At 52.9% G+C, this 22524-nt stretch overlaps 1 protein-coding gene across 1 annotated transcript in view; it reads right to left on the reverse strand.

Annotated features, from left to right (window-relative positions):
• Positions 1 to 636: 636 nt before the first annotated feature.
• Positions 637 to 22524, reverse strand: part of PRMT8 (protein arginine methyltransferase 8) — a 78135-nt gene continuing 56247 nt past the window's right edge. Inside the window, 7 exon segments of the mRNA XM_032645543.1 lie at positions 637 to 720; positions 1484 to 1605; position 9242; positions 9408 to 9557; positions 14734 to 14759; positions 14762 to 14848; positions 22060 to 22147. Of these exon segments, the coding sequence (XP_032501434.1) occupies positions 637 to 720; positions 1484 to 1605; position 9242; positions 9408 to 9557; positions 14734 to 14759; positions 14762 to 14848; positions 22060 to 22147 (558 nt within the window).

Genomic DNA, 22524 nt, shown 5'->3' on the forward strand with positions numbered 1-22524 from the left:
AGGGGTGGGGAAGGGGGAGAACTAATCACAAAACAAATTCCTATTGGAAAGCAACAGAATCTCCTCTGAGAGTAATATATATTCTACGCACACACGCGCACGCACACACGCACACAGCCCTGGATGAACACGGACGTTACCGCTTGGCTGTATATGCAAGCACATACCAGTGTGCCGGGTAAAGGAACTAATAGGGATGCTGTCCGCGCACGCGCACCGCCGCACGCACAGCGTCTGGCTTACGCTATCAAAGGCGCTAGTCTCCAGGGTCTAGTGAAGCGATCTGTCCTAGATGCCTGCAGCATGCAAAACTTGAAGATCCGAGAGTCACGGTTAAGGAGGACGATGGGGACACGCGTGGACTCCTCCATCGGGGCCCGGCTGCCGCGCTGGCCGTGGCTCTCTGTCGGGACGACAGAGCCTCTGAGAAGGGCCCCCAGAGCAGAGCCGAGAAGCTGGAGGCCCTCTGTCCAGTGGCAGGGGCCTCAGGAGGCCGGCTGAGTTCACCGATCTCAAGGGCAGAGTGTCAGACTCCGGTTTGGAGCGTGTAGTCCTGCAAACAGGGTCCCTTGTGGCGGCGCCTCAGACGGAGGTGAGTTTCCGTGCTCGCTCGCTCTCTGCAGCCTCCCACGTGTGCTAACGCATTTTGTAGTAATTAGATACAGATGTTTCGCACAGCTGTCCCTTAAAATCCAAGTCTACTGTGAAATCGAGGTCTCGCTGCAAAGAAGGAGGAGCCGGGGCATCAGCGCGGAAGGAGGCGGGGAATGCCCCCCTCCCCGCAGGCAGAGGGCTGGGCGCATCTGCGCCGCTGGGGTTTTCCAGCTCAGGACTCCACTCCCCACCAACAGCCCTCGGGAGCCTCTTCCGGTGCCTCGTTACCCTCACGGGGAGGCCTTTGATTTCTAACCTAAGTAAGTCCTTCCTGTTAGAACACAGAGGTGTTCCCTCTGGTTTCATCCCGGGAGAAGTGGGGCGGTTGAGTCTCCCGGGGCGGAAGCCTCGGTGCACCCTCGGCGCCTGCCCGGCACGTGCCCGTACCCCGGGGGGCTCAGTAAGAATCACACGGCCTCCAGCCCCCCAGGCCAGCCTGAGGGATGCGAACCTGGTCTTCCAAGCCACCTCACACTGTTCTTTCCTGGCTCAGCTGGTCCTAAATGAGGCAAAGTCCATGGCCACAGCCTCTGTTCTCAAAACACCTCCCACCAAGGGCGGGAAGCTGTCCTCAAGGCTGGGAGGGTGTCCAGGGTGTCCTACAGAAAGGCTCCAGTTCCCCAGTCTTAAGGGGTCCAGGCTGGAGTCCTTGAAGGAGGCCGTCACATCCAAAGCCGCCTTCCTACCGCTGCCCCTGTAACTTTTCTGGTTCTGTACAAGGCAGCCAGGCCCCCCGGGGCAAGTGGGTCCTGGCAGCTCCCTGGAAGCCGGCCCCCGGGTCCCCCCTCCTCTCTGACCCCGGCCTCACAGAGGCTGCCTCAGCACTCACCACGTTTTTGGCATTTGGCTTCATGGATATGGTCCCGTAGATCTCCTCCCCCCTCCGGACGGTGAGGTAGTCTTCCAAGTAGAAGACAGTCTGCTTCCAGTGGGTGTAGGGGGCGTCGGGGGCTGAAGGATGACAAGGAAGAGTTAGAGAAGACGTCTCAGAGGAGCTGGGACCCCGCGCGGACGACTCACTGAACACCGCAGCGAGCACTCTCGTTGGGTCAGGCACCCAGCCCCTGCGCCTGCTCCAAGCCCGCAGGACGCCCCGCTCAGCCCAGGGACTCCTCCCGGGGTCAAGGCCCCACCCCCTCGGGACTGCGGGTCTTCGCTGGGGATCAGAAGAGAAACAAGCTGATATTACAAAGCCACACAAGGGGCGGCATTAACGACGAATCTCAAAATGCTACTGTTTTTCATTAGTTCAACAGAGTGAAGACTTTCAGACATTGTAGGGGAGAGATTTGGAGGGTGGCGCATCCTGTCTCCGCTTAAATGACACCGTTCATGCCAACGCCACGGCTAAGCCGGTTTCGCCAATTCCACTGATACCCCAGTCCTACAAATAGCTTTCCCTGCCTGCCTCTCTGTCCTAAAACCAATCCTAGTTCCCTTGGCCCAGGCCTGCCCTGGGGTTTCAGCCGTGCCTTCCTACCCGGATGAATAGGAGTAGGGGAAGATTCTTATTCCACGGACCCAACGCTGATCCGCAGCTCACACCTCATGCATGATCCAAAGCCACACTGACTGATGCTTGCACCTCCCCTCCCCTGCATTTGCCACGAAATCCCATCCATCCCTCTGGGCACCCTACAAATTCTACAACTAGATGAGGGGTCCTGTCTTATGGGCCCCCTTCCTCAGCAGCAGCTGTCCTTGGGACACTCTTCCCTCCCTCACCACCAGCCTCTCCCTTCCTCATTCTTCAAGGTCACAACCTTGGGCAAGCCTTGCCTGACCCAGCTGGATTAAGGGCACCCTGGGCTTATGTTACCACGGTGACTGTCATGCCCCTGCATAACCGTCTCTGTCTCTTTTTACGTGTTTGTGTCCTCCACAAGACTGCAATCTCCATGAGGGCCGGGGTCTGCTTACTGCTCTATCCTCAGAGCCCATCACCACCCTTGCTAGGTCTGTGAGTACCGAATAAATGAACGATGGTAAAAAGCCCCAGAGGGGGCGCGTTGTGACGCTTCAAGGTACCCAGAGGTGTTCGGTGACACCGCGGCTTTGGAACCTAAGGGTTGTAGAAGAACCCGTCTTACAGTCAATTCCTCTTGCCCTTCAGGCTCTTACCTCCCTCCACCAGGATTCAGGACTCATTAACACTGATTCCCTCTTTGCTTAGGACCAGAGCTAAAGGTGGGAAGACTTAGGGAGGATGTAGTAAGTGCCTTTCAAATACTTCAAAGGCTGTCACATGGAAGGACTTATACGTGGCCTTATAGATGGCTTTGGAGGCAGAACAAAGGCTAGACACTCAGAATCACTAGAAGGCAGAGTTTTAATCACAGGAAGGATTGGGGCTGCCCCACGACCGTGTATGCACACCTGCGGTCCGGCCCGGAGGAGTGCACACACAACCTGGCTGGGGATTTATCGTATGCCCAGTCAGACCAAGATTGTTCAAACCCCAAGATCTATTTTAATGGTGGTGAAGAGTCTGTCTGTCTGTGTCCTTTGCAATGAACCAGCTTGATCAAATGTCAGTGGTTTGGATACTCGAGTAGCCTTCGATGTGTGCATTTAGGAAATCGATGCAAACTCAAGGTCTAGTGGAGGGGAGGCAGCCTGAGGATTTGGAAGGGCTTGAAGGAGGATCATGTACATAGAGTCTGTGCCGCTCGGATCCTGGATCCCCAAACACACCCAGCCTTCCTGGCCTCCGAGGCGTACTGCGGCCCAGAGGCAAAGTCCACCTGCTCCCAGCACCTTCCCTTCCAACGACACCTAAACGAATTGTCAAAAGATCGTCTCCGGGGTGTGCAGAGGCTGGTAGCGTATGACTGACAGCACTGTCGCCCCCGCTGCCACGCACGCCTACCCAGACAGGTGTCTCTCCTGTTCTTAAAGACCTTCAGGCAAGGAGATTCCAGCAGCTACCTTCTGCCTCCTAATCAGATGCCTGTGAGACTCCCAGAGACTTCACTGGCTCAGCTCTGCCAGCCAGCGAGCCCAGAAGTCCACCTCTGATGCTGGTCGCCCAAAAGACATCAGCCTTGGGTTGGAGGAGAGTGACATTTCCCCTTGACATCAACATCAAAAGGTTAAGAACTTCCCCAAACATCTCATTTCCATGATGGGTCCACGGACTCATTGCTAAATCAGTTTTCTCAATGCAGGTTCTCCATCAAGGTGTCCAGGAGAAGTGGATGACAGTCCAGATGTTTTGACTCTGGTCCTAGAGATCTGAATTCAGTAATTCTGGGGTGTGAGATGGGGCCAGGCTTGCCAGAATGTAAAAGTCTCCCCCCAGGTGTTGGAGATACACAGCCAGTTGCTGTGCAGACCCGATCATTTACATCTAATACATCTCTTGGGTGGGTATCAGTGGAAGGGACATTTAATGAGGCAACAGTAGGCCCAGTGTCCAGTCTCCACTTTGCCAAGCATTTACACTGTGACCCTGGGGCTCATTTTCTACACCTGCAGAAAGTTTATCTCCCTGTGAGGATAGGTGATGGGAAGGGGAAAGGAAACACTGAGGACGACCGGCCTCCTGCTGTGCCCAGGACCGTTTTCCTGGTGCAATTATCTGTAGCTCTCCCTTTCACTCTCAAAGTGTCCTCATTTGAAAGATGAATTATATGGTCCCCTTATCTGTAACATAGCAGGCCCAGGTTAGGGTACTGCTAAGCCATTGAATTAGGTGCTTATTTAATCATTGTGAAAAGTGGCATATCATTTCACTTATCCATCAACTATGGCTCTGGCCTGTAAAGCAGTGCTGCCTCATTGTCGTGGTCTGGAATGTTCTAGGGATTCTCCAGACAGTTGCTGTGCACAAGGGTGAGCGTTCAGTATCACTGTGGACCACGACACCCAGAGTTCTGGTCAGTGGACAAGCCTTTCCCTCCCGCTCTGCCCCAACTACAGCCTTCAAGACAGTGTAAGTGGCTTTCAGGCTTCCTCGTTATGACCGTACCGTCGTTCACTCGCGTGTGCATTCACTCATTCGGGCATTCAGCAGACATCCACTCAGGACGCCTGCCATGTGCCTGATGTGGTCCTAAATGTGGGGAACAGCAGCCAGTACAGCCTCGCCCCCTGAGATCCTGCAGCCTAAGTGAGAAGACACTCAGGTAGCTGGCCATAAAGTCCGGTGGGAGTCGTGACCGAGGATGGAGGTGGGGTGCACAGGGGGCTGCAGGAAAAAATGGCTGGGGCCTCTCACAGGAAGATTTTCCCTGGTGCTTCTGGAGAGGGAGTGGAGTCCTGCTTCCTCTTTCTCCTCCCAATGGCTAAGTGGCTGGTACTTCTTTCTGGAATTTAATACTTTTTCTAGCTGTAAATTTGTAACTCTGTTCCCCGGGGGGGGGTTCACAGGCTTTTTGGAGAATTAAAGACTATGCACGAAGAAGCTTCTCTGACCTGAGAAAATGGCCTCAGTGTCACAGGGTGGCAAAGCTGGGAAGGGGTGCCAGGCCGTCGAGGTCCAACCGTGTCATTTCACTCATAATGAGCCCAAGGCCCAGAAAGGAGCTCACTTAAGAGCACCTCCACGGCCTGAAGGGCTTCCTGGCAAAACTAGGACTTAGCGCAGGCCTGCTTCTACTCTGGGTACTGCCCTTCCAGCAGTAGCCCCAGGGGGCCCAGTTCCCATTTCCTACCCCGCCCTCCGAGGCTGTGTCCAAGGGGCGGGGCAGCTGTGCTGGCACAGCCTGGAACCCTGGGCGCTTGTGCCCGTTTGCAGCGGCTTCTGCCCGGAGCCACAGCAGGCAGACACCAGCACCATTCACGGGGACTGTTTGCAAGCCTCACAAGCCGCGACGTGCTTTCGCGTGGGTCTCCCGGAGCAGCTGCAAACCTTGGGGGCCGATGGCGAGGGGCCGCTTACAGCAGGCTGCACTTCGCCTGAAGTTCAAAGCCAGCTGAGACCAAACGATACCTTGTTTAGGCCTACACATACGCATGATAAAACTTTTTAAAATAGCAGGGGATAAGGAACTGAACATTCAGGATAATGCTCATTTAGAGGCGATGTGGAGGGAGGGGATAAGATGGGACCATCCGGGTAGCAGCAAAGGTGTTGGTAGTATTTAAGCCCTTGAGTTAGATGGTGAGCTCACAGGGATTTATTATGTGACTCTGAATTACTTGACTTGCATGTATTAATTCTAATCATATTTATTCATAATGTATTTCTGGTTAATATTTACATTCTAATTAACAAGAGTTTATCTCTTGATATTAACTAATGTATTTACATTCTAATAATAATTAGAATTATTACCTTCTAGTTAATAATGCATTCTAGTTACTATTACATTCTAATTAATAACACTTTATTTACGATCTGTTACTGAGTTAGGTGGCAAGTTCACAGGTGTCCCTTGTATTAATTAAAAAGTAAGCAAAAAGTGAACTGTGCGTGATCCATTGATGGTAGCACGTCATGAGCCACGAATTAGGATTAATCTAATTCCGTGCATCTGAGGTCCTTAAAAACAAAGGAGAAATGTTCTTTCCTTGCTGGTCAGAGTGCAGAGGGTCTGAGTAAAGCCCACTACCAAAGCCATGCCAGCTGGAAGATGGCCAAGATGGTAAAGTAAAGATGGTACGTGCTGGACCAAAACCACGCTGTCATCGCCAGAAACAGATCACCTCAGGGAAAGAAAAACGCAGCCTGGAGCTACGGGGCTGGAGCCCAGGCTTTAGAGACACAGAACTCTTTCCAGAGTACCCTTGCCCCCTGACTTTCCCATCACCTGCGGCAGGGCGGACCCTGGGGGAGGCATCACCCAGGGATGGAGGAAGCAGAGCCAGCCACCGTGGCTCCATCCCTGGCCTCCAGTCACAGGCACCGTCCTCGATCGGGCCCTTCCTCAGCCCTCACTGCCCCAACCCTCACCATTGCAAGGCTGAGTCTCACCCATCCTTCAAGGTCCAGGTTAAATATCCCTTCCTCCTGCTGCCTGTTCCTGCACACCCACCGAGAAGATAAGCTCGTCTGCTGCTCCCGTACGGAGGGTAGCAGCTGACAGTGACCCGGATCGGGGCTCTCTGGTCTCTTCCCCAGGATGAGGCGGCACCAGCGCTGGCCTGGCTGACGGAGACCAGAAGACCCTAGTCTTGATGGTCAGGAGACACCAACTCTGGAAGAAGCCCTTCTGTGAGGGATTAAGTGAAGTCTCTTGTCCGTTCTCTCCCACGAGAAAATTCCAGGCTCAGATGCCTTCACTAAGGAATTCCAGCAATCATTTAAAAAGAAATTATCACTGATCCTTCAAAAACTCTTGCAGCAGATAAAGGAGGAGGAAACACTCCCCAACTTATTCTACGAGATCAGAATTACTCTGTTGGCAAAGTCAGAGAGAGAGAGATTCACAAGAAAACAGATCTACAGACCCAGGGTCACTCATCTGTATAGATGTAAAATACATCAACGAGGTGTCAGAAAACTGGGCAACACAGACAAAGGATGAAACAACATGAGCAAGTGGGATCGCTGTCACCACGTGAAAGAGGACCACTGGCACCATGGCTGCAGGAAGTGAATAATCGTATCTTGGTAGAACTCACCTATCCCTGCCACGTGCACGCCCAGCCCCGGTGACAAGCTCCCAATTCCCAGGAAGACCTCCCGCGAGTGGTCAGGATGAACGCATGCTCAGGGCAGGAATCCTAGCTTCGTAAACGCATTGAACAGAGATCTGCTTAGAAATCTCGGAGCCACACCCCCGCTGGGAGGAGCTAGGAAGACAGAGATTAATGAGACGTGAGCCCAGCGGGGGGCGGGGGGGGGGGGGAGACGCAGGTCTGCAGAAGGCGATGGAAATGTTCAGAGAACAATGACACAACCTACATTGGAATCCTGGGTAGTTGTTTACAAAAAAGAGATTGGATATATCTCCACGCGGCTATGGGCGGCGTCTCCAAGACACATGGTTAACTAAAGACGGGGAGCAGGGGCAGTGTGTATGGTGCGAGCCGACCTGTGTTTTCAAGAAAAGTGTAGCTGGATGTCATACTCCGGTCATGGAAGATACCACCAGCGGAGGCAGCTGGGTCTACGATTCACAGAAATCTATGGACTATTTTTGCAACTTCTCGTGAGTCTATAATTATTTCAAATAAAAGGAAAAAGAGGGCTCCCTGGTGGCGCAGTGGTTGAGAGTCCGCCTGCCGATGCAGGGGACGCGGTTCGTGCCCCGGTCCGGGAAGATCCCACATGCCGCGGAGCGGCTGGGCCCGTGAGCCATGGCCGCTGAGCCTGCGCGTCCGGAGCCTGTCCTCCGCAACGGGAGAGGCCACAACAGTGAGAGGCCCGCGTAACGCATAAAAAAAAAAAAAAAAAAAAAAAAAAGGAAAAAGAGTGTATATAGGTACGTAGTTGCTTGTGCACCACTGAAATCGTGAACAAATATGCCTCAGGCACGGGATTGGGACGGGTGGGGGAGAGGTCTTTTTCCTTAACTTTTTATGCCCCTTTTTATACCCTTTCGTTATCTTTTTGTTAGACTGCACCCGTATCGCTTTAAGCATGGCCATGACAGACGTAAGCACAGGACTTTAGGGAGCCCCAGGAAGAAGGCCTAACCTTGACCCTAGAGGGAAGGAGGGGATCATAATACCTGAGCTGAGAGATGCAGCCTGAGCCGGAGGTGGCCAGGTGAGGAGAGGGATGGGGGAGCTGCCATAGGCTGAATCGTCTCCCCCCAGAATTCATGTGCCGGAGCCCCGACCCCCAGGATCTCTGAATATGAACGTATTCGGAGAGAATGTCTTTAGTTAAAACGAGGCCCTAGTGTGGGCCCTCATCCAATCTGGCTGGTGCCCTTGTAGAGCAAGGAGATTAGGACACTCGCAGAGACACCAGGGATGGGCACAGAGGAAGGACCATGTGAAGACACGGCGAGAAGGCGGCCATTGGCAAGCCGAGGAGAGAGGCCTCAAGAGAAAACTCCAGAGGCCACCAGAACCACGAGGAATACTTGGTTACAGTGGCCCCAGCAGACAAATACAGCAGGGAAGGAGACAAATCTGACAGAAGACCACTGCCCTGTGGATGGACGAGGGGTTGGGGCGTGCAGAGGCCACGGCCGAGGGACTGGAGATGCCTGGGCGCAGAGAGCTGCCCGGCCAGCGTGTGCTGGGCTGCGTGTGTGGCAGCAAAGGGGTGGGGGGGGCGGCACAGCGCGAAGGGTGCTGAGAGACGAGGCTGGGGAAGTGGGATGGGGCCGGTCAGGGGACCAGCCCCCTGCCATTTACCAGGCTAAGCAATCTGGGCTTATCTGCTACAGGCAGTGAGGCACTTCTGAAGGAGTTTGGAGCACGTCAGGGACTTAATGAGGATGGACAGAAGCTGGGAAGGCAGGAAGGAGACGTAGAGCCAGGTTGCAGCCTAGGGAAGCAGACACTGAATCCGTCATCAGGCGCCTCCCTATCCTCCACCCACACAGAGGGGGCTCGGGAAACACTAAATGAACAAACGTGCACTTGAAAGGTGGCCTCCACGCCTGTCTCTCCCCACCCGACACTTGCTCTCAGCTCTGGCCACACCAGCCACAAGTTTTTTACCTTCTCCTCGGGCAGCCAAAACCCTGGGTACGTGCGATTCCTCCACGGCTGGAGAGGCTTAGGAGGTGCTAAGTGAGGGCCCCTGGCTGATGCCCCCGGCCCTTGCCCCATATCCAAGCCGGGAGGTCACTTCCCGCAGAGCCTTAGCACGAGGCCAGGAGGGTCTGGAAGGCCAGCAGAAGGCTCACCTGTGGAAAACCCCATTTTTTGTGGCACTTGGTAAATTCGATATTGAAATAGGTGACCAGGGCGTGGACGTAGTCATTGCGCTGTATCTGCAGGCAGAAGGCAGATGTGAAGGACAGCTCCTCCGTCTTCACCGTGTAGATGTCCACCTCCTGCAGCCCAGAGAAGAGAGAATGCAGACGCTTAGTGCCTCCACCGGGTTCTGGGCCGTCCTCAGCTTCATTCCCCAGGGAGACTATGGATGGCAGACTCCCCGGGTGTCATGGCTCTTCGGGGGACTTCCCAGGCCCCCCCCCCCCCACCATGACCTCCTCCATCCTTTCTAGGGTGGAGTCTGCGAAGGCAATGCTGGAAAGAGATTTGAGTCACAGCCTGAGGACAACAGAATCAGGAAGGTAAATCTTCTGGGGATGAGTGCTGATGCGGGGGAGGGGAGAGGAGAAGAGGATGAATTAGAGCATCTGTAAAACCCAACCCAAATATCACTCAGAGCAGTTCCCCCTCGGCATCACTAGTGCATCTAGCTGTTCTCAGGCTGTGATCCCTGGAGGAGCACGTCGGCATCACCGGCGGCGGGGTGGAGCGGGGATTCCAAGGGTGGGGTGGGGTGGGGAGGGCATCCCAGACCTACTGAATCAAGGCAGTAGTGCGTGCCTGTCAAAGCCCTCCCAGGTTCCGGCGGACCTGACTGCTCCCTTCCCAGCAATGCGAGGTATGGAGTATTATCTCAGGAGTGAGGACGGAGCCCGCACGGTCACAGACTGAGCCTGGCAAGTCAGCCGACCATTACCACAAGCCCGGACAGTTAAAAACAAATGAAAGGGGGAAATAAGAGGTGAGAACTTTTCAGTTCCAGCTAGGAATGGACAACACAAGGAACTCATCGTTCTAACAGTTTCAGCTGGGGAGTGGTTGCACATCAGTCTTGCTGGGAGCGGGAGTAAAATGAACAATGGTTTGCAGCATGGTGCCCTTTCTGCGAGAAGGATGCTGACCCGTCGTCGGCCGGCTCCAGCAAGACACAGCAGACCTCCCAAGGCCCAGGAGGCATCCCTCCCACTGCCGGGCTGTATGGCAGAGACCTCCGTCCTGAAAGCTCTGTACGGGCCAGACAGACACCTGTGTGCCTGGAACGGTCCCCAGGGGCGCCCCTGAGACCCGGATGATGAAGATGTTGGGAGTGACTAGGAGAGAGGGGTCTCCGGGTGGGGAAACAAGAGCAGCGAAGAGACAGAGACTTTTATCTCTACACGTTTCTAGGATGAATAAAGGAAGAACTGATGCAAAGCATCCTGGGGACTTCAAAGCCAAGTCCTGTCTCCGCAGGAGGGCAGTGGACAGAGGCGCAGGTGAGGTCGAGGCAGCCAGCCAGCCCAGAGCCTTGTTACGGTGCGGGCTGGCAGCTGTGACCTCCTCTGACCTGTCGGTTGGGAAGAGGGTGGGACTGCAGGTGCAGGGGACCGTGGGAGCCTTCGATGTCGGTGACATCACTTCAGATGCAAGCTTAAGGACGGGGAACAGGGCTAAAGGTCCCTGTGAGCCCGGGGTCAGGCGTGCAGAACTCAATGGGGTTAGAAAGCCAGTCCCCTTTTACCCCAAGAATGCAAGAGCCCTGGGGAGCATCCCCAGGTAGTGGCTGCCGTGGGCTCCTGCGCTCCCCCTGGGAGGATGCGCTCACTGCCAGCCAGGCAGCCAATCCTTCCCCGATGTCTCCAGTCGGTAGGTCCTGCTTCTAAACTAGCGAGCAGGGCCCTCACCAGCCTCTGTAACTTCCACCCACGGAACAAGCCACCGCCCGCTTGTGCTCACGTGGGTCCCCTAAACCTTTTCTTCTCCAGCATAAACTGCATCTCCTGAGTCATGGCTTCTGACGCCGTCACCCTCCTGATCTGGACCCGGTTCTAGCAGCCTCTGACCTCGAAGCTCACTCTGCCGGCTCCAGCCGCTTTAGCCGGCCAAGCCCCTCCCCACAACATCCCTCTCATAATCCTTCTTTCTGGGACCCGAGCGCAGGGGGGAGGGTCCTTCATTACATGTCACCCTGTTAGTTTGGGCCACTGCCCAGAGTGGGGAAATCTTTTTAGCCCCAGTACCTGTCAGCTTATGACGTTTGCCACCCCTCTCGGCCACGTGGCTGCAGGTCCCTCCAGCCCAGACTCTTAGCGCAGCTGTGCTTAACTGTGATTTTGTTAAGGGCTTCAGCAGAGTCCACTGGGCCGGGCTCACGCTGTCTACATTCACTGACGTTTCCTCTCCTTCTCCACTGGGGCCAGCCCGCCAGGCTCCAGGCTCCTTCCAAGGTCCCCGTCCCTTTCTCTCAGGCGCCCGCGGCCACGGGCCTCGCCTGGTCTTTCCACCCTGCTTCTGGCTCATCTCAGGGTCTCACCACCTCCGCCCCGGTCCGCACCATTAGACTGGAGCCCTTTAGACGCGGGGTCTGGACATTATGGTCTGTGCGCCCTCAGTGAGCGATGTAACCCCTGACAGGCACCACTCTTCTCCTAAAACTGTCTCCCTGCCTGAGGACTCTCCTTCCATCCCCTCCCAGGCTTCTCCTTCAGACCAACCAGCTAATCTCTCTGAGATGCATGCACACCATGCCAATCCCTGGATCTAAAGCCTTCCACGACTTTCCATGGTTTACCTAAAAGGATCCAAGCCTCTTGGCCTGGACTCAGAGAGGGGCCTGGGAAGTAGACTCATCTGGACCTGGTTCCTTTCTCCTCTGTCCTCGCCTCACTTCGTCACCACTCTCAGCCTGCACAAGAACAACGATGCACACGCACGCACACATGCACGCGCACACACACACACACACACACACACACACACACACAGCACCCCATCTATTGGGGATTCCGTCTCTATAGGGTCTCAGATGTCCATCAACCAATGTCAGCCACAAATGCCCTGACAGCGTTCTCTAGGTCCTGTGGACATTTGCATCTTGATAGGGGCCTCCGAAGGAGCAAAAACCGTCCAGACTGAAAGGATGATCTGTGTTAAAATGGGCGCGAGGGAGGCGACCGCTGGTCTCTGGAGTGGGGACAGGCAGTCTGTGTGGGTGCGTCAGCTGTGACTGGGCCTCAGAGACACAAAGGCCTCTGGTCAGGGCCCTCCCTCCTCTCAGGCCCCAAGTGTCCAGAGGCAGACGCATTATGCTGGCCCCCAGAGCCCTGATCCCTTTGCCAGAAGGCTTTCTCTTTCAGTAGCCGCCTCAGCATCCCTGAGACCCCAGCGAGACCCCTGGCTCGGCCTCAGGCCGCCCCACCAGGCGCAGGGCTCCGCAGGCATCGGTGACTCAGAGGGGCCCCGGCCGATGCTGTCCCCATCACTACATCATGTTACAAATGGATGTCTCAGATCAGAAGCCTGGTCAAAACAGTCTTAATTATAATAAAGTGTCACAAGCCCCAACGTTAAAAGCGATGAAAATAGCGATTAAGCGTGTGAAGAAGGGCAAGTGTTTCCCAGGGAAGATGGTGCTGACACATTAGCGAGAGCTGACGGATGGCTCTCCTGGTGGCAGAAGCAAACACAGCCGTCCTTGCCCTTCTCAGAGCTCAGGAAGAAAGGTGACATGCATAGAGGGCCCAGAGCTCCAGCTCCGCCATACCCACAGTCCCAGGCTGCACTCAGGTGTAACCAAGGAGAGACCCTTGCCTGTTCCTGGCTGGAAGGGGAGAGGGGAGGCGGGTGGGGGTGGGGGGACAGAGCAGGCCATGTCTGGGACCAGCCTTGGATGTGCACAAGTGCCGCGGCCACACCTGCAGGGCAGGGTCAGAGGAGCCACAGGGCCCAAGCACATGGAAGGAATCTTATCCCCACGCCACCATGGGCAGACGCCTAACGGTTCCATACAGCTGCCGTGCGTCATTTTGGCAAATGCAGTCACACCAGGCGATTTCCACTCGTACTACAGTATTGGCAGCCATGCTCTGCACTACGGGTGAGTTATCTGGGGTGGACTTTGCTGGATCTTGTTTGGGATGCCAGAGAGAGAGGCTTCGGGGACAGAGGGGCTGGTGGGAAGAAATAAGAGGACGCTTGTTTCTCATCAACCCTGCCTGGACTCAGAAAGGGCCGAGTTAAGAGGCAGCAAAACCCTTCGGGGCGAGGCCAAGGCTTAGACTTGGAGCCAGAACCCTCAGGCGGGATGTTCCAGCAGGGAGGCGGTGTCTATCTGATGGGACCTGTACGAGGTACCTCTAGTTTTATTTGTCCTCTGAGGTCCCTTTGAAATGCCATGGTGACAAGCCTTGCGTTTCTTCTCAGGAAGACTGTGACCGGGGACAAGGGACCGTTCTCACCTGGACAAAGCAGCCGTTTGCATCAGTCCTGCAGAAACCTCCCCTCACCCCGGGCTCTTCCCCGTTGCGTCCACCCAGAGTTCCCGAAAAAGCAGTGAGGTGCACAGGACCAGGGCAGGAGGGTATGCTTCAGCAAGGTGAGGGCTGGGAGGGCTGATGACAACGGACACAGTGAACCCAGATTCTTCGATTAAAACATTAACTTGAAGCCTATGAGATGGATGTCTTTCTAGACTTTAAAAAAAGTAGTGAAATATCAAGAGTTTTCCATCGTTGGACAGGATAGATTAGCATATGTAAATGCAGATACTTAGAAAAAGGGTTGGAAAGATCAGCTCATCCTGTGGACAGCGGTCACCTCTAGGAGGAGTGTGGGGCTGGGAGGGAGGGGAGGTCTCGGGGGGCTTTTATCTGTACCCCAGCAAATTTGGCACGTCTGATATTTAGTGATAAGAATGCACTGGGTAAGGACTGGTCTGCGAGGATGCTGGCGAGCTGTTCTCCGTCTGCGCTGAAGAAAGCCTTGGAGGACAAGATGTACCAACAAGGGGCACTCAGGAGGAGGGAGCTCCATGCGGCCGGGTCAGATGTGTGCTTAGAGGTGTGGGCGTGAGGCTGCTCACACGGCAGACTGAGGTGTGGGATTTTCTTGCCTAAGAGGCCAGCGCCCTCGGAATGGAGGGGCTTCCCCCACCTGAGCCTCCAGGGTGTCCTCCCTCGGATATTCCTCCAAGTCACCCGACACCCCTCCCCCCTCACAGCACCAAGGGACATGCACCGCCCACCCCCCAACTGTGCCACGTGGAGTCCAGTGGCGCTCTCTCCCCAGCTCTGCTCAGTGACAGTGCCGGTTTTGACGGGTCACCACGGGCTGCCAGAGGCTGTGGCCAGGGTGGCCTTGCCTCACAGTTTGGGGCCCCGCAGGAGCTGGCGCGGCCTCTACTCTAGGCCCAAGCGTCCAGGTGGCACAGCCAGGTTCCCGCCACACCCAGGCCCGAGGAAAGCCGCGTCTGCAGACCTTTATTAAACAGGCATTGGTCACACTTGCTTTGGGTCCACGATGTCTACCAGGGGCTCCTTCATGGCAACGTCCCGGATGCAGGTCATGTCAAAGCCATAGACGTTCTCCCACCCTGTGGGAAGAGAGCGAGAAGTGGCAGCAGGACCCCCAGAAGTCTCCCGACCCTCCTGAAGTCCTAGAGGGTGGGGGGCAGCTTGTGTCCCCCTGCCTGAGGACAGGAGAGTTGCTTGCCTGGTGGAGAGCTCTGCAATGTGCCAGACGCTCATTCACACCATCTGATCTGTACAGGTCCCACTTTAAGGTTAGGAAAAGTAAAGCTCAGAGAGGCTGAGAAACTTCTCCAAGGTCACACAGCAGACTCCCACAGGGTCAGGACTAGAAGCCCACACTCCTGATTCTTCTGTACCTGCTCTCCTGCCCCCTCTCTGAGCCTCAGGGCCTCCTACGAACTCTCTCCTCTGCCGTCCACATTTCTACCTCGGAGCCTTTGTTCCAGTCATTCTCCACACCTACAAGGCCATCTCTTTCCCTCCTCCCATCCCCGCCAGCTGAACCTCTCAAGCAGCAGAAAGAAACATGGGCTTTCAGTGAAACAGGCTGCAGCGTGAATGCCAGCACCACCACTTACTGGCCAGGCCCTTGTGCAAATTTCCTAACCTCTCTGAAACTCCATTTTCTCAACTGAAGAAATGAGGGGGCAGGGGCAGGGGCAGGGGTAGTCCAGGAGAGGGCTTAACTTTCTCACACGCCATGATGTTCTCTCTAAGGATGCATCTCGTAAGGACATATCCCCCCGTTGGGGCACAAAGCACCCCAACAGTGCTCTTTGGCCCCTTGGGGCTGTTCATAAGATGCTTTAAGCAGGGGATGTATTCAGGATGCAGGGTTGGAGAGTAAATGAATGCAGGTCCGATGGTCCAAGATCACCCTTAAATGATGGTAATCATTGATTGATCACCTAGCCCTGGCCAGACCCTTCATTGAATCTCCCCAGCAACCCCGTGAGGACACCTCCATATGACAGATGAGAAAACAGGGACTTGCAGAAGCTGGCATCCAGCTCACATGCAGTATCTGGCCCAATATCCCACAGCAGGGGAATCGTGGAGCTGGGCTCAAACCCAGCTTGGGTCCTAATCCTTCAGCTGCACTGACTCAGTCGTGACAGCAACCAGGAATGCCATTTGCTCTCCCCACAGCGCAGAGAGAGCACCTTAGCAGAGTCTTCAGTTACTGGCCAGCTGAAATCTCACTTGTCCGTTTATTCAGAGGGGTTTAGAATTACACTGCAGTAGAGACGCTTTTCTCTAAAATCTTACAGGATTAATTTTTTTTAAATGTTCACCAAACAAATGGTACCTTAGGGAACTCATGGCATGTGTTTAGGAGAGGGGGGTGGGAGGAGGGAGGTGTGAATGGTCAGGGAAAGCTGTGCCCCTTTTACTCAGATTCTTTTCAAGGGCACACAAAGACCTTCCTCGGGGAGAAGAGGCCGAGAAAATAAGCATCTCCCAGAGGGTGAGCACTTGTGAAATTCTGGCTTGAGGATAAGATGCCAGTCAGATCCCATTACATACACGAGGCTGGTGCCAAAGTCCCAACTGAACCTACCTGTGTTTGGGGAAGTGTGTCAACAGCAAATGCTTCAGAGAAGACCTCCTTCTAGAATCTGGAAATAGCTGTCCCTGCTCACCCAGATAGAACACGCACACCAAAACACACTGCCTTTGTTTAAAACCCCTTCTCAAGAGACCTGCAGCCACGCAGGCTGCTCTTTCCCTCTCCCCGCCCTGCTTTAAGTTAAGGTTCAGTGAAAAAGTCAGGCAGATATCTAAGATATCTAAGAGTCTATGTGGGTGATGATTAAAGTCCTGGGCTTTGGGCTTCAAATCTGGGCTCTGCTGTTTATTTGCTGTGCAACTCCAGGCAAGAATTTAACCTCCCAAAGAGTTGGTTTCTTCTTTTAGATGGAGATGACGATCATGGTAGTTACTCTATAGAGTTAAGAGGATTAAATGTGATAATATATGTAAAGTACATAAGACAGTGCCTGGCCCATAGAAAGCCCTTGATACACAGTTGTTGCCGCCGTTATGTGGTTTGCACTCTGGCTTTGCCACCATCCAAGCTGTGTGACCTCGGCAGATCAGTCCCCTTACCTCTGGCTTGTTTTGTAAAATGAGGAGTTTGGTTCCGTGGTTCTGTGTTCCGGAATCATCTGGGACACTCTTTAAAATACAGATTCCTGGACCACAATCGGACCTACTGAATCAGAATCTCCGGATTTGCGCCCCAGTGAGCTGGAATTTTCACGTCTACGTAGGCAATTCCAACCAGTTAGAAATCCTTGAGCTAAATAATTTTCGAAGTCCCTTCCAGTCCCTTTCAAATGGACTTAAACTACACAGGCAATTCCAACCAGTTAGAAATCCTCGAGCTAAATAATTTTCGAAGTCCCTTCCAGTCCCTTTCAAATGGACTTAAACTACACAGGCAATTCCAACCAGTTAGAAATCCCTGGGATAAATAATTTTCGAAGTCCCTTTCAAATGGACTTAAAGCCTCAAATGGCCATTGTGACACCTTCTCCAACGACTCTCAACCATGGGGCCTCTCCTCCCGTATCCTCACCACCTACAGCAGAGCATCTGGCGCAGGAGAGGTCCACAGATAACGCTTTTCTAATTGGAATGTATTCCCAAACTTTTAAGCCTGTCCTGCTTCACAATGCCTCCTGTTTTAGTTATCTTCTTAGGGGTTAATTCGTGTCTTATCTCCCCAGCCAGACCGCCCCAATTCCAGTTATTCAACGACCGATCACCCAGGACATTAGACTTTTCTCTCCTTTCTGCTGACCATTCATTTCCCACTAGCTTCTTTACCATACGCGAGGCAGGGATGGGAGAGGATAGACATCAAGCATATTAATCTTTTGTTGTAATTCTGTCTTGTCTATTGAATGAGTGAATGGGGGGTGAGGGTCATCAGCCAGCAGGAAATATTGTAATTAATTTTCTGGGGATTAAAAAAAATAACATCAGAAAGACCTGTGAAATTTAGTTTATGTATTAAAACAAACTCTTGAAAAGGACCATGCTATGGTACAATGAATGTAACTAAAGCAGCAACAAAGCCCAGACCTACCATAACTACAGACCAGATGGACTAAAAGTCCCACTTTAATGGCCTGGCAGAGGAAAAGGCATGCTCCTCTCTGGGTATAAATTATGCATCTGTCTCTACTGTCCAGCATTACTCACAAGGCCCAGCATTAATAAAAATTACAAGACACATGGAAAAGAAAGAAAAACATGACCCACCACCAAAAGAAAAAATAGTCAATAGAAACAGACTCAGAGATCAGGTGTTGGGATTATCTAACAGAGACGTTCAAGTACCTGTAATAAATATTTTAAAGAATCTAATGGAGGGACTTCCCTGGTGGCACAGTGGTTAAGAATCAGCCTGCCAGTGCAGGGGACACGGGTTTGATCCTAGGTGCAGGAAGATCCCACATGCCACAGAGCGACTAAGCCCATGTGCCACAACTACTGAGCCTGTGCTCTAGAGCCCACGAGCCACAACTACTGAGCCCACGAGCCACAACTACTGAGCCCATGCACTGCAACTACTGAGTCCGAGTGCTGCAACTACTGAAGCCCACGCACCTAGAGCCTGTGCTCCACAGCAAGAGAAGCCACCGCAATGAGAAGCCCGTGCACCGCAATGAAGTGTAGCCCCCGATCGCCGCAACTAGAGAAAGCCCGCGCACAGCAATGAAGACCCAACGCAGACAATAAATAAATAAATAATAAATTATTTTAAGAAAAGAATGTAACCTGTAGAGAGAGACTGCCTATTTAAAAAAAAAAAAAAAAAGAATCTAATGGAGAAAACATGCATGAACAGATGAAGAATTTCATCGGTGAGATGGGAACTATAAAAAAGAGCCAGTGGAAATGCTGGAAGTGAAAATCACAATATCAAAGATGAAGAATTCTTCCAATGGGCTTATGAGCGAATGGATGTATCGGAGGAGATAATAAAACTGTAAACAAAGACAGGAATACGAAAGACCGGAAAACAAATTTCACTCTTCATTGGAGAGACCTGTAGCTACATAATCCCTCCCTTCCCTGGCCCAAGTAATTGGAGCTTCCCTGCTAGGGCAAATGGGACTGCCTCAGAGAAAACCAGAGCAAGTTCCACGAGGTGCCACTTACAGCTTCTCCTCTAGTCAGAAAGGAAGGTGTGCATAATAGTTTAATACACTTCAGGCTCTCAGATCAAAGTCAGCTCCTTGTGTAAAATAGGCTAGAAATAGAACTCTGGACGTCGGGGTGGTGGTGGAAGGGGAACCCATGGAGAGCATCTGAGCCCTCCAAGAGGTTCTGCCCTTCAACCCTTCAGCTACAGGCACCACCAAATCTACACGAGGGGTTCCTTGTCACCTTCTCGTCGGTGGGGAAGCTGGTGCCCATCCTCTGACCCTCAGCAGGTTCTAGATTCATGTACTGGGCAAAAAAATCAAATAGAATATCTACCAAATTTCCTTCCAATTTTGAGATTCTAGAAATCCCCAGATTAAAAAAAAAATTTTAATGATTGCTCCTCTCTCAGGGTTAAACCGTCCACCTTGCACATCCGTCTGCTGGTTTACTTCTATTCCTTCATTCATTTTCTCATTCATTCATTCAACAAAACATGCGCGGTGAGCCTCATACATGACAATCACGTCTCTCTTTCTGTGGGGAGGGGAGGAGAAGGGGGGAGGGAAGGGGACAAATTGTTTTCTTAATTTCCTTTCTGCAAGGGACTGGGCTTGTCTCCCTTTCCTGCCCCACTTTAAGATTTTTCTTTTTTAGCTGTTTCTTGAGCCAACCGGAATTTGCTAACGATTGTTCCCTTGGCAATCATTAACCTTTATGCTTTCACTCTTGATTAAGACCTGAGAGCAATCAAAATCCCTGTTTATTTAAAACAGATTTCTAAATGGGCTTGCTTCCTTCACTAAAAACAGAAGCAGGGCATTAAAAAAAAAACGACGTTTAAATAGAAAACGAGAATATGTTAAATAAAATGTAAAGGTGCGTGAGATTTTTGGTTTGGGGGGCAGTGGTGTTGACAGGCTACAGAGTTTCCACAAGAAAAAATGGGGCTGACTTTTAATTTTCTTTTCTTTTTCAGAAGGTATGAACATTGCAATGGGCAGGACAAGACTCCACCCCACGGTCTCCAGTCCTGGGCTGGCACCTGAGTAGCGGCCAGTGCCCCAGCGCCTGTCAGGACGGGTCCAGTCCTCATTGCAAGATGCGTTAGCCAAGGTCCATGATCCAGGCAAGGAGGAGGGTGAGGTATGTTTGCTTTTAAACCATGAGGAAGTTCCTTAAAGAGCTGTGCCGAGGGTCGGAGCTCAATCAATATTTAGTGCACGTGAGAACAAAGAATGGGTCTGAATGTTCTCCCCCAAACACGATTTACACAGTTACGGCAAGAACTCCAAAAACAGCATTACCGTGCAGCTCCAGGGCAAAACATGTCCTACTTATATATGCATTTGATCAACATTCACTGTTGAGCTGTTTCTGAAACTTATCAGGAGGGCACATCTGTCCTAGATTCTGAGCCACTGGAGGCCAACGAGCTCGGCAGTCAGGCTCGGGGGCCAGAGCCACGAGCAGGAAGGGGTTTAGTGATACATTCGGAGACCAGGCTGGTGCACGCAGCACCAACAACTCTCACGTCCCTTAGTATATATCACCTCACTTAATCCTCATGGCAAGTCTATAGGATTGGGGACTTCATCTCAACCGAGGCTCAGAGATGTTAGGTAATTTGCTCACGGTCATCCATAGGATGTGAAGCCAGGGCTGGCCAACTTCGTAGCAGGGTCATCTAACCTCGGCCCCCCCACCTCTCATTGTTTATCGAGTGTTGGAAATGATGCCAGAAGGGCTGTAGGCACAGGGCACAGAGCCTCAGACAATCGTCCCATTTCTGTCTTCTCCCGAACCCGTCTCTGAACTTCATGCTCTGAGTTTATATTTCCAGAAGGGTGTGAACACACACGCAGATGCACTCAATCTGTGGCACAGCCCAGCTGTGGTATCGCCAGCAGCACGAACAATGGTTAGACGGCACAAGACTTTGTTGAGCTCTGGAGGCCTAGCCTCTGGGGGCAGGAGGCCCATCTGTCCCGTCTGGGAACCCCTCCACTGTAGGTAGTCTTGCCAAGGGGGTTTAGCACTGCAGGGGCTGGACCTCAGATCTGCAGAGCCCATTAGACCGTTTGGAATTTCTGCTTGTGCTCTGGTCACGTCGCACGCATGCCCGCTTGTGTGTGTGGGGTCTTTGCCCCTTGGTCGTTTTAGTTCTGGCTGAGGACACATGGCTGTCTCTAAACCTTATGAAAACATAATCCGTTTAATCTCGTGGAGGACCAGGTTTGTGTCACTGAGAATGGTTACCCTTTAAATGAAATAAAACACAGCAACCCTTTGGGGACCAGATGAAACATTGGAGGGTTTGGGGGGCTTTTTTCTGAGACAACACGTTTTCAGTTGATGAGACAGAATGAACAGAGGTGCGGATAAGTCCCCTGCCTGCCCCCAGCACCTACATGGCCAGACCCCATCTCTCCCCATCTTTTACTTAATGGGAAAGAGAATCGATATTACGCTGAAAAGTTTGAAGGGTACAAACGCAGGGTTCAAAACGACTGGCCTGGCTGGAGACCCGTGGTCCCTGCCACTGTGTGGACGCTGGGGATAAATGACCCTTAACAGCTTCCAGCCCCCCCGGGCACCTCTGCAAAAACTCAGCTTCTACTGCTTTGTCCATTGTCCACTTACGCTGTGTTCATTCTCTCCCCACTTTATCTCCCACCAGCCACGCTGCTCATTCCCTCTCTGTAGAGCCCCACTCTTGGGACCGGGGAAAACATCCAGAGAGAAGAATCCAGAAAGCGTCACAGGTAAACTCCAGAGGCACGGCAGCTGTGGCCGCGAGAGCAGCTGCTCATCGTCAGCCCGCTGAAGCGCTGTCCACCCCAAACGCGCAAAAAATAAATAAATAAAAAAGCCCAGGGCTTCCCTCGTGGCGCAGTGGTTGAGAGTCCGCCTGCCGATGTGGGGGACGCGGGTTCACGCCCCGGTCCGGGAAGATCCCACAGGCCGCGGAGCGGCTGGGCCCGTGAGCCATGGCCACTGAGCCTGCGCGTCCGGAGCCTGTGCTCCGCAACGGGAGAGGCCACAACGGTAAGAGGCCCGCATACCGCAAAAAAAAAAAAAAAAAAGCCCAACAGAGAATCAAAAGGTAACTTACAGTGGATTTTGAAGTCCTTGTACTGTCTGTCTTCAATTGCTACCACGTACAATGCTGCCCGGTCTGGAAACATAAGCCCTCCAGGTTTCTGTTGATGAATTGTGGAGAAATGGGTCTCGTAATCTATTCACCTGACAAAGACATCACATTTTTGAACTGCACATAGAGTCACCAGACAGGCACCCCCTTGCCAGTATTTCTCACTCAGCAGACTGTCTGTCACCTTGGCCGGGACTAGGGTTGGGCAGGGAAGCTCAGTTTTGACTTTGGTACATGGGAAAACTCAAGGGGCCGAGATGGGGTCAATGGGACACATGAGAAGGGGCAGAGGTATGTCCAGTGAGGGACGGTGGAAGATGTTTTAACTTTTGAGCCTGGAGAAGCCAAGGTCAAAAGCACACTGGGCTCTCTGGCAGCCATGCAAGTCCCTAGCACTTGGTGACCAGCATAGACTTTGGACAGCAA

This window comes from Phocoena sinus, chromosome 10 (assembly GCF_008692025.1).
Source record: "Phocoena sinus isolate mPhoSin1 chromosome 10, mPhoSin1.pri, whole genome shotgun sequence".
Classification (NCBI taxonomy): domain Eukaryota; kingdom Metazoa; phylum Chordata; class Mammalia; order Artiodactyla; family Phocoenidae; genus Phocoena; species Phocoena sinus.